The following is a 12,929-nucleotide window of genomic DNA, read 5'->3' on the forward strand; positions in this document are numbered from 1 at the left end:
TATGTAAATACTTATCATAAATTTGTTTCATGAACAAAATTATAAAAAATATTGTATAAAATTATCTTCAGGCTATATGTATAAGGTATATATGAAACATAAATGAATTTCATGTTTAGACTGTGTCCCATCCCCAAGCTACAACATTATGTATATGCAAATATTTCAGAATTCAAAAAACATCCAAAATCCAAAACACTTCTGATACTAACATTTCAGATAAAGATTACTCAATCTGTATACACTTTTGCTTTCAGAATTCTCAGAAGGCACAGGTAGTAGAATTCAGAACTGTGTAAGTACAATACCAATACTGGGAGCAAAATTTCCTTTTTGTGTTCATATGACAGTAAAATACATAAATAAATAAATCCCCTCTTCCCCCCACAAAAGTGTTAAATGGAATTTTCCCTCAATGGAAGCTGGGACAATTGATTTTCAGAAATTGAAGTAATTCAGCATTACTGTGCTGTTAAGTGTGTCAGGGAATCAGAGCCCTCTACTGTGACTTGTATTTCCTGGAAATGCCCATGATTGCCTACCTGTTTTTCAACACAAGGGTCACAGTCTGACCATGGTCCAAAATCTCCCAGGAGGCAGTTGATGGGGCAACTTTGCCAGTTACATTCTCTAGTCTCCTGCTTGCTGCAAATCTGTTCACAAAAGTTTTCCTGGTAGTACTTATCTACTACTATTTGTCTGTAACAGTGAAGAAAAAGTTGCTTAGAATGAGTGTATTCACCATACATCCTGCTCCATAATCAAAGTATCATTGAGCATTAACTACAATAAATAGAAAAGAAAGAAAATTTTCATGGAAAAATTAGGCAGGTTGGCATATATGCAGTTCTCATCACCTAATAGAACTCAGGACATACTTTGTGAGACTCAGTATAAAATGAAAATAGGAAACCTTTTGCTCAAAACTAAGAACTTCAGGGCAGCAATGGCAGATCATTAAGCCAAGCATGAAGCCCTTCTAAGTGTGGGGCCTGTGTGACTGCACATGTTACACTGTGAAGCCAGCCAGGCTGGAGCTCCTCGAATGGACTGGAAGGCAAGGAAAGATGAAAGGAGAGAAAGATCCTGCAAATTGCTTTGAGGAGGACAATACAGGGTGCTGTGGGGCTAAAGATTCAAAGAGAAATTGACGAGAGAAACATCCTGAATAATTCACATGAAATCTCCGGGTAACAGAGGGAAGGGAATTTGGAGGAAGTGACATGTGCAAAGATTTGAGGTAGAAGAGAGCATGTCCAGGTAGCTCTCCAGGGAGGAGCTTGTGTGACTGGCCAGGAATATTTGCTGTTCTTTGTAGGCAGCAGGGAGCTACTGAGGAATATTGTAACAAATCTGTTTTCACATATGTAGTAGATAGTTTATTGGGGAAGTCAATCGGTAATTTTAATGAGATTCACACTACATATGTAAACATAATTTTCTAAAATGAGGATCCTAAAAGATTCTGTAATGGTGAAAACACATTAAATGTATGCTTTTCTCTCCTAACATGTGAGTAACTCCATGGTACAGAAACATTTAACAGAGTTAAAGAAACTGTGGGGGATGAGAAGTCTGAATTGGTGAAAAGACTGAATTATTAAATGTTATCAAGAAAGAACAGTTTTGTTGCCATTTTGTATATGCCAACAATCAAGCTAATAGCTAGCAGTTCTGCTCAATTGAGGTCCTGTTAGATTTGATTTAATGAGTAGAAAATTCTCTATAATTAACTCACTAACTGTAGGCAAGCAGAGTTGTATGCTGATTGAAAAAAAGCTTGGGTAGTGATTCTAAGCAAGTTGAATAGTCAACTGAAAGTGCTGCATGAATTCTTAATTAAATTTCTTTGAAACCCTTCGTTTTTGTAGAGAGAACAAAAGTAGACTTCCTTTCAATCTCATAAGAGAAAAACTTCAAATTTCCTCCAAATTCGTAAGTTCTTACTTTGAGAGAGAGAGATATATATATATATGTTTTTTTCCCCCCATTGCTTAGTGTGGCACTTCTGATGTGGCTGACTTCATTCTCCAGTCCTTCCAGGGCACAAAGAAAAGCTACAAAGCTCACACCCACCTGTGTCTGCTCTGGGTTCCAGAATTGCAGGTTTTTGAGCAGCTGGACCACTGACTCCATGGGTAGTGATCACAGAAGCAGGCTTGGCCCTTGTTGATCAGAGCACTCAGCAGGATGAAGTACAAGATGGAGTGTCTGGCCATGCTTGGAGAGCCTCCAGGCCCTAAAATGAAAGAATATATACCACATATCAAATGCTTTTTTGAGGGTAAACCTTCACAAGTCATCCTGAGTCACAGATTCAAATGTGATTTTAGAAAATATATGCATTTTTCTGCCTTCCTTAAGGCAAGTCAACACTTACAAATTCACATGCTCATGAGTACAAATCCTATTTTTAAAGATTTTTAGTGTGGAGATTACCATAGGCACAACCTACAGTACTAGTAAGTTTCTTCAAACGGTTAGTGATAGGCTACAAGACAAAGTATGTAGCATGTATTTGTAATCCATTTCATTCCAAAAAGTATTTTAGACTTACACAATCTTATCCTTCTCAAAACACCTGCTCCTTTTGTGTGGGCAATAGCTTCAAGTACATTTCAGCTGTTCCTACTTTTCTGGGACTGGGAAAGAAGTTTGGATCATTCTTCTGGATGCTCTTTTTCATTTCCTGACATGCTGGAAACCTGCTAAAGAGAATGTTCACTGACTCCATATAGAGCCAGAGAAATAAGAGCTGGAAAGGGTCTTTGAAACCTCAAAGTCAAACTCCTTCATTTTATGGAGATAAAATGAGGCTCAAGGCAGTGCAATAGTGTTGAGGCTGCAGGTCAGGAGGAGCTCATGAACCCTGGTTCTTGAACGAGGTGTAGCCCTTCACTGAGTTTCTAACAATCCTAAGTACTGTGTTACTGGAGCATCAAGATGCCTGGACCTCCACCACTCAGACCACAAGAGGTTGAACAGAAAAATCTTTGACCAGTGGTTCCCATTTATGGTCTTGAAGATCCATGAGTTACTTGCAAAACCATACCCACTCCCCGTTATTTCCAGTTTGACCGTTATATCCCTAATGAAACATGCAACATGATTATATATGTATATGTCAATAATTCTGCTGTAATTAATAAAGTAGTAACTTTTACTTTAAAGAGTCAAATATCATTCACCTAATTTTTCTGTCTCAGTTTCACTATCTATAAAATAAGAGTAATACCTACCTCATAAAGCTTTTGTTAGGATTAAGTAAGAAGGTTCATGTAAAATGCTTAGAACAATTATTGGCATAGAATCATTACTCAATAAATACTAGCTTTTCAAATTAGTAATAACTTTAAGGATGTTACAGACTTAATAGTAGCTGTTGGTCACATATTTTTAATAGATATTTCCAAATTGCCCTGCTAAAATATGGCTCTCTCATGTCTCAGAGGATGAGTTTCTGATTATATTCGTGTGTGGTTAGTTTATGTTTCTTAGTTTTGATGAAAGGATATCTCAGTAAAAATAAATGGGGTTCATCATTTGATAAATCTTGGTTTAAGCCAAGAGCTTGAGATCAGATATAAAAATTATTTCTTCAGTATGTTCAGAAACTAAGGTATTTCTTGTTAATAAATCAGTAAGCTTTTTAAACTCTTCTACAAGCTCAAAGAAAAATGTCAGAATAAAAGCAAACAAATCCTTTGACATATGGCTGAATATGTCTTTCAATTTAAGATGGAATGAACACACATTTGAGTATTCATTGTGTGCTGCTAGGCATTGAATGAGACACAAAGAAATAGAAGCCTTTATCACTGTCTGGGAGGGTGGACAGAAATTGAAAATACTACCTATGCTTTTTACCCAAGCTTTTTACTCCAACTCATAGATATGCTGCTATAGCCCTAGACTATTTCAGTCATAAAAATGAGGGGCTTTTGGGCATTATTCAAGATGGCCGAATAGGAACAGCTCCAGTCTACAGCGCCCAGCATGAGTGACACAGAAGACAGGTAATTTTTGCATTTCCAACTGAGGTACCAGGTTCATCTTACTGAGGCTTGTCGGACAGTGGGTGAAGTCCACGGAGTGTGAGCCGAAGCAGGGCAGGGCATTGCCTCACCCGGGAAGTACAAGGGGTTGGGGAATTCCCTTTCCTAGCCAAGGGAAGCCGTGAGAGATGGTACCTGGAAAATTGGGACACTCCCACCCTAATACTGCACTTTTCCAATGGTCTTAGCTAATGGCACACCAGGAGATTATATCCCATGCCTGGCTCAGAGGATCCCACACCCATGGAGCCTTGCTCACTGCTAGCACAGCAGTCTGAGATCGAACTGCAAGGCAGCAGTGAGGCTGAAGGAGGAGTGTCCACCATTGCTGAAGCTTGAGTAGGAAAACAAAGTGTCTGGGAAGCTCAAACTGAGTGGAGCCCACCGCAGCTTAAGGAGGCCTGCCTGCCTCTGTAGACTCCACCTCTGGGAGCAGGGCTTAACTGAACAAAAAGCAGCAGAAACTTCTGCAGACTTAAACGTCCCTGTCTGACAGTTTTGAAGAGAGTAGTGGTTCTCCCAGCATGGAGTTTGAGATCTGAGAATGGACAGACTGCCTCCTCAATTGGGTCCCTGACCCCCGAGTAGCCTAACTGGGAGACACCACCTCCCAGTAGGGGCCAACGGACACCTCATACAGCCAGGTGCCCCTCTGAGATGAAGCTTCCAGAGGAACAATCAGGCAGCAACATTTGCTGTTCTGCAATATGTGCTGTTCTAAAGCCTCCACTGGTGATACCCAGGCAAACAGGGTCTGGAGTGGACATCCAGCAAACTCCAACAGACCTGCAGCTGAGGGTCCTAACTGTTAGGAGGAAAACTAACAAACAGAAAGGACACCTACACCAAAACCCCATCTGTACATCACCACCATCAACAACCAAAGGTAGGTAAAACCATGAAGATGGGGAGAAACCAGAGCAGAAAAGCTGAAAATTCTAAAAATCAGAGCACTTCTGCTCCTCCAAAGGAATGCAGCTCCTCACCATCAACAGAACAAAGCTGGATGGAGAATGACTTTGATGAGTTGAGAGACGAAGGCTTCAGATGATCGATAATAACAAACTTCTCTGAGCTAAAGGAGGATGTTCGAACACATCGCTAAAAACCTTGAAAAAAGATTAGACGAATGGCTAACTAGAATAAACAGTGTAGAGAAGACCTTAAATGACCTGATGGAGCTGAAAACCATGGCACGAGAACTACGTGATGCATGCACAAGCTTCAACAGCTGATTCGATCAAGTGGAAGAAAGGGTTTCAGTGATTGAAGATCAAATGAATGAAATGAAGCAAGAAGAGAAGTTTAGAGAAAAAAGAGTAAAAAGAAATGAACAAAGCCTACAAGAAATATGGGACTATGTGAAAAGACCAAATCTATGTCTTATTGGTGTACCTGAGGGAGAGTGGAACCAAGTTGGAAAACACTCTGCAGGATATTATCCAGGAGAACTTCCCCAACCTACCAAGGCAGGCCAACATTCAAATTCAGGAAATACAGAGAATGCCACAAAGATACTCCTCAAGAAGAGCAACTCCAAGACACATAATTGTCAAATTGACCAAAGTTGAAATGAAGGAAAAAATATTAAGGGCAGCCAGAGAGAAAGGTCAGGTTACTTACAAAAGGAAGCCCATCAGACTAACAGCGGATGTCTCAGCAGAAACTATACAAGCCAGAAGAGAGTAGGGGCCAATATTCAACATTCTTAAAGAAAAGAATTTTCAACCCAGAATTTCATATCCAGCCAAACTAAGCTTCATAAGTGAAGGAGAAATAAAATACTTCAGAGACAAGCAAATGCTGAGAGATTTTTGTCACCACCATGCCTGCCTTACAAGAGCTCCTGAAGGAAGCACTAAACATAGAAAGGAACAACCGGAATCAGCCACTGCAAAAACATGACAAATTGTAAAGACCATTGATGCTAGGAAGAAACTGCATCAACTAATGGGCAAAATAACCAGCTAACATCATAATGACAGGATCAAATTCACACATAATATTAACCTTAAATGTAAATGGGCTAAATGCTCCAATTAAAAGACACAGACTGGTAAATTGGATAGAGTCAAGACCCATCAGTTTGCTGTATTCAAGAGACCCATCTCACTTGCAGAGACGCACATAGGCTCAAAATAAAGGAAGGGAGGAAGATCTACCAAGCAAATGGAAAACAAAAAAGCAGGGGTTGCAATCCTAGTCTCTGATAAAACAGACTTTAAGCTAACAATTACACCAATAACAGACAAACAGAGAGCCAAATCATGAGTGAACTCCCATTGACAATTGCTTCAAAGAGAATAAAATACCTAGGAATCCAACTGACAAGGGATGTGAAGAACCTTTTCAAGGAGAACTACAAACCACTGTTCAATGAAATAAAAGAAGACAAAAACAAATCGAAGAATATGCCATGCTCATGGATAGGAAGAATCAATATTGTGAAAATGGCCATACTGCCCAAGGTGATTTATAGATTCAACGCCATCCCTATCAAGCTACCAATGACTTTCTTCACAGAATTGGAAAAAAAATACTTTAAAGTTCATATGCAACCAAAAAAGAGCCCATATTGCCAAGACAATCCTAAGCCAAAAGAACAAAGCTGGAGCCATCACACTACCTGACTTCAAACTATGCTACAAGGCTACAGCAACCAAAACAGCATGGTACTGGTACCAAAACAGAGATATAGACCAATGGAACAGAACAGAGCCCTCAGAAATAATATCACACATCTACAACCATCTTATCGTTGACAAACCTGACAAAAACAAGAAATGGGGAAAGGATTCCCCATTTAATAAATGGTGTTGGGAAAACTGGCTAGCCATATGTAGAAAGCTGAAACTGGATCCCTTCCTTACACCTATACAAAAATTAATTCAAGATGGATTAAAGACTTAAATGTTAGCCCTAAAACCATAAAACCCCTAGAAGAAAACCTAGGCAATACCATTCAGGCCATAGGCATGGGCAAGGACTTCATGACTTAAACACCAAAAGCAATGGCAACAAAAACCAAAATTGACAAATGGAATCTAATTAAACTAAAGAGCTTCTGAACAGCAATTGAAACTACCATCAGAGTGAACAGGCAACCTGCAGAATGGGAGAAAATTTTTACACTCTACCCAACTGACAAAGATTATCTAATATCTAGAATCTACAAAGAACTTAAACAAATTTACAAGAAAAAATCAAACAACTCCATCAAAAATTGGGCAAGCATCTGAACAGACACTTCTCAAAAGAAGACATTTATGCACCCAGCAGACACGTGAAAAAATGGTCATCATCACTGGCCATCAGAGAAACAAAAATCAAAACCACAATGAGATACCATCTCACACCAGTTAGAATGGCAATCATTAGAAAGTCAGGAAATAACAGGTGCTGAACAAGATGTGGAGAAATGGGAGCACTTTTACACTGTTGGTGGAACTGTAAACTAGTTCAACCATTGTGGAAAACAGTGTGGCGATTCCTCAAGGATCTAGAACTAGAAATAGCATTTGACCCAGTCATCCCGTAACTGGGTATATACCCAACGGATTATAAATCATGCTCCTATAATGACACATGCACACATATGTTTATTGCGGCACTATTCACAATAGCAAAGATGTGGTACCAATCCAAATGTCCGTCAATGATAGACTGGATTAAGAAAATGTGGCACACATACACCATGGAATACTATGCAGCCAAAAAAAGGGATAGAACTGGAAACCATTATTCTGAGCAAACTATCGCAAGGATAGAAAACCAAACACCACATGTTCTCACTCATAGGTGGGAACTGAACAATGAGAACACTTGGACACAGGGCGGGGAACATCACACACTGGGGCCTGTCGTGGGGTGGGGGGAAGGGGGAGGGATAGCATTAGGTGATATACCTAATGTAAATGACGAATTAATGGGTGAAGCCTACCAACAAGGTAAATGTATACATATGTAACAAACCTGCACATGTACCCTAGAACTTAAAGTATAATAAAAAAAAAATGAGGGGCTTTTTTTTCCCACTCCACTTGCAAGGTGATTCTAGTTCACCCGTAAGTAACTCGCATTTCCTGGTTTTCCACAGCAACACAGAATCACACGGTATTGGGACAAGAATAGCCAGATAGAATTTAGGTTTTGACCAGACATATGATGTGAGTCCCAAACATCCAACCTGAGTTCAAGATTGGGTGGTGTTTCACTGGCTTCAGGGCCCTTGGGAGCTGAGGCTCCCAAATAATGTGAAGCTTTCCTTTCAACCACTAGATAGACTAGAGAAACCACCTCCCTATACCCTTCACCCTTGCTCCCCACTGCCAAAATTGGAATCTTCTCATACAGGGATCTTTTCAGCAAGAAAAACTAAATAGATACTTTTTTGTCTAATTTTTTTTTCTTTTTAGATGTTGGATGAGACAGATATCTTCCAGAATATTTCTCTCAATTGTGGAGAAAACAAATTCTTAAAGCCTCTTGTGAAATTTTCATGTAAATAATTTGGAGAAGTTAAATTGCAAGAGATTATTAGTTCTCAGTTCTCAGCAGACACTATGTTTTAACTTCCAAAAGCTTGAAATGTATGGGTGAGTTTTATTCCAATTATCATCAAAAACTGCAAAAACAGAACCCTTATAAAATATTCTGATCTCTCTTTAAGCTGTAACTGTTTTGAGGCAATATGGAGCCTGATATAAGATGGAAACATTAAAACTTATTTGATGAGGTACTAATGAAAGAGCTAATTGGTAGCTTTTCTTTTTTAATATTCTATTGTTAGGAAGAAAAACTGTTTTATGTTAAAACAATTTTATTTTTATTTATTTATTTTTTTGAGACAGAGTTATGTTCTGTCACCCAGGCTGGAGCACAATGGCGTGATCTCAGCTCACTGCAACCTCAGCCTCCTGGGTTCAAGCAATTCTCTGACTCAGCCTCTCAAGTAGCTGGGATTACAGGCACCTGCCACCATGCCCAGCTATTTTTTGTATTTTTAGTGGACTTGGGGTTTCACCACTTTGGCCAGGCTGGTCTTGAACTCCTGACCTTGTGATCCACCTGCCTTAGCCTCCCAAAGTGGTGGGATTACAAGCCACCATGCCCAGCAACAATTTTTATTCAAATGAAAATAATTACTTCTCTGAACTTCTTTGTTATGATGACCTAGCATATCGTATCATATGGTTTCTTATTTATTAATTTCCACATCTCCAGGCATTTTGGAGGTATCTAAAATTACATGCAGGCATTTTACCCATTACTCTACAATTTTCATACAAACATAGAATAAAAGAATGCTCAGTGAATAGAGGAAGATAGGAAAAAGTCTTCCAATTCAGTGCCATGTAGAAGAGCAGAAATTCTGCAGTTTTCTCATAGTTGCCATACTCTCTTGAGTTTTCCAAAAATCAGTGATCCCATTGAACCATTGATGATAGCTTTATGAGCATTTAGAGAATTTCAATTAAAATGAAGCCCATCTTATTCTAACCTGTCACCTACTAATGTATTTCATTCACATGAACCATTTGTCTGCAAGGCAGTTCACCATATCTTACCCAACAGATTTCAGAGGATGCTCTAGTTTATCCCCAACTATAGATTCTTGCTTTACATCTCCATTTACACTTACTAAATTTCTTATTTCTTCTTCTTCTTCTTTTTTTTTCTTTTTTTGTGCATGCCCAGAGGCTCAAGAAAGGACATTTACTATAGCCAAGGTAAGCTGGGTAGTCCAGGCGCATGACTGACCTTAGCTAAAGAGTATGTTTGCTTTAATTTTAACTAATTTAACTCCTAGAGAAACTTGATCTCAAATGTCCTCTGGAATGACATTTGTTTAAAAAACGACCTCTGATTCTTTTCAGATTTAAGCAAAGTGATTATAAAAAAGAAAGACAAAGAAATGGTTATAGTCTGAGTTATGTATTTTTGTGAATGAAATGGTAATTTTGTTGGAAACATGATTAACAATTTTGAAATATTAAGATTGAAAATGAAATCATCATATTACTCACGTTTAAGGAGAGTTTGTGGTGTCCTCGGACCTAACCTGTAAATTATTTAGGAAAAAATAGATATGCACAATGAAGAGGGTATATATGTTAATCCAAACAAAGCTTCTTTTCTTACTGCTAGCTAACACAAGGTAATGCTGTCATATCCCAGAGGCCTAGCAACACCTAGAGTGTTGTCAAAATAAATGTTCTCTGGAACTTGAACTCTGCAAATGATTACACCAATCAGCAGTAACCCTGAAACCCTGGGTGTTGGATATTACACAGAGTCTTGAATTTTCAGTGAGTTTTCAAGTCAAGGGTTACTGTAGTAGCTATTGCTACTGCATAGAAATCTCTCAATTTTAAAGAATCCTTTAGATTAATTACTTAAAATTGCTGCCCCCCTTAGGAATGTATAGATTCTTAGTTTTTGATTATAGAATATTTATTGGTAACTATTTAAGAAATGTTATTTGTAGACAATGTGATTGTGTATGTAGAAAATTCAAAAGAATCTACAAACATTAGAATTAATAAATGAATTTGGTATGATTTATCTACACAAGTTTATTATAGGAAAAAGTGTTTCTATATGCCAGCAAAACCAAACAGAAAATTTAATTTGGAAAGAATTAAAATAGCAATGATCAAATGGGCTCTTTATATGTAATGATGATTATGCTTCTCTGAAATGGTTGCAATATAACTTGAGATTGACTAAAATGGATTTCATCCTAAGGTGAAGCAGAACAAAATAGTGCAATAGAAAAGAAAAAACTATAGAGAATGAGAATGTGGATACATATTCTGGTCTTGTTTCTGCACTGAGCAGCTATCTCATTGTTCAATTCCCACCTATGAGTGAGAAAATACAGTATTTGGTTTTCTTTTCTTGTGATAGTTTGCTGAGAATTATGATTTCCAGCTGCATCCATGTCCCTACAAAGGACATGAACTCATCTTTTTTTAATGGCTGCATAGTATTCCATGGTGTATATGTGCCACATTTTCTTAATCAGGTCTGTCACTGATGGGCATTTGGGTTGATTCCAAGTCTTTCCTATTGTGAATAGTGCCACAATAAACATACGTGTGCATGTATCTTTATGGGAGCATGACTTACAATCCTTTGGGTATATCCCCAGTAATGGGATGGCTGGGTCAATTGGTATTTCTAGTTCTAGATCTTTGAGGAATGACCACACTGTTTTCCACAGTGGTTGAACTAGTTTACAGTCCCACCAACAGTGTAAAAGTGTTCTTATTTCTCCACATCCTCTCCGGCACCTGTTGTTTCTTGATTTTTTAATGATTGCCATTCTAACTGGTATGAGATGGTATCTCATTGTGGTTTTGATTTGCATTTCTCTGATGGCCAGTGATGATGAGCATTTTTCATGTGTCTGTTGGCTGTATGAATGTCTTCTTTTGAGAAGTGTCTATTCGTATCCTTTGCCCACTTTTTTGATGGGGTCGTTTGTTTTTTCTTGTAAATTTGATTGAGTTCTTTATAGGTTCTGGATATTAGCCCTTTGTCAGATGAGTAGATTGCAAAAATTTTCTCCCATTCTGTAGGTTGCCTGTTCACTCTGATGGTAGTTTCTTTTGCTGTTCAGAAGCTCTTTAGTTTAATTAGATCCCATCTGTCAATTTTGGCTTTCCTTGCCATTGCTTTTGGTGTTTTAGACATGAACTCCTTGCCCATGCCTATGTCCTGAATGTTATTGCCTAAGTTTTCTTCTAGGGTTTTTATGGTTTTAGGTCTAACATTTAAGTTTCTAATCCATCTTGAATTAATTTTCGTATAAGGAGTAAGGAAAGGATCCAGTTTCAGCTTTCTACTTATGGCTAGCCAATTTTCCCAGCACCATTTATTAAATAGGGAATCCTTTCCCCATTTCTTGTTCTTGTCATGTTTGTCAAAGATCAGATGGCTGTAGATTTGTAGTATTATTTCTGAGGGCTCTGTTCTGTTCCATTTGTCTGTATCTCTGTTTTGGTACCAGTACCATGCTGTTTTGGTTACTGTAGCCTTGTAGCATAGTTTGAAGTCAGGTAGTGTGATGGCTCCAGCTTTGTTCTTTTGGCTTAGGATTGTCTTGGCAATGCGGGCTCTTTTTTGGTTCCATATGAGTTTTAAAGAAATTTTTTCCAATTCCATAAAGAAAGTCATTGGTAGCTTGATGGGGATGGCATTGAATCTATAAACTACCTTGGGCAGTATGGCCATTTTCACAATATTGATTCTTCCTATCCATGAGCATGGAATGTTCTTCCATTTGTTTTTGTCTTCTTTTATTTCACTGAGCAGTGGTTTGTAGTTCTCCTTGAAGAGGTCCTTTACATCCCTTGTCAGTTGGATTCCTAGGTATTTTATTCTCTTTGAAGCAATTGTGAATGGGAATTCATTCATGATTTGGCTCTCTGTTTGTGTGTTACCGGTGTATAAGAATGCTTGTGATTTTTGCATATTGATTTTGTATCCTGAGACTTTGCTAAAGTTGCTTATCAGCTTAAGGAGATTTTGGGCTGAGACAATGGGGTTTTGTAAATATACAATCATATCATCTGCAAACAGGGACAATATGATTTCTTTTCCTAACTGAATACCTTGATTACTTTTTCTTGCCTGATTGCCCTAGCCAGAACTTCCAACACTATGTTGAATAGGAGTGGTGAGAGAGGGAATCCCTGTCTTGTGCCAGTTTTCAAAGGGAATGCTTCCAGTTTTGCCCATTCAGTATGATATTGGCTGTGGGTTTGTCATAAATAGCTATTATTTTGAGATATGTTCCATCAATACCAAATTTATTGAGAGTTTTTAACATGAAGGACTGTTGAATTTTGTCAAAGGCCTTTTCTGCAT

General features: G+C 38.3%; 1 protein-coding gene across 1 annotated transcript in view; it reads right to left on the reverse strand.

Annotated features, from left to right (window-relative positions):
- The window catches only part of C6 (complement C6), an 80,675-nt gene extending 70,376 nt beyond the window's left edge, over window positions 1–10,299 (reverse strand). Inside the window, exons 1-3 of the mRNA XM_025387984.1 lie at window positions 10,082–10,299; window positions 2,077–2,239; window positions 543–699 (exon numbers count right to left, since the gene is read on the reverse strand). Of these exons, the coding sequence (XP_025243769.1) occupies window positions 543–699; window positions 2,077–2,219 (300 nt within the window). The 5' untranslated portion in view covers window positions 2,220–2,239; window positions 10,082–10,299. The remainder of the gene's footprint in view (window positions 1–542; window positions 700–2,076; window positions 2,240–10,081) is intronic.
- Window positions 10,300–12,929: the final 2,630 nt, after the last annotated feature.

This window comes from Theropithecus gelada, chromosome 6 (assembly GCF_003255815.1).
Source record: "Theropithecus gelada isolate Dixy chromosome 6, Tgel_1.0, whole genome shotgun sequence".
Lineage (NCBI taxonomy): Eukaryota > Metazoa > Chordata > Mammalia > Primates > Cercopithecidae > Theropithecus > Theropithecus gelada.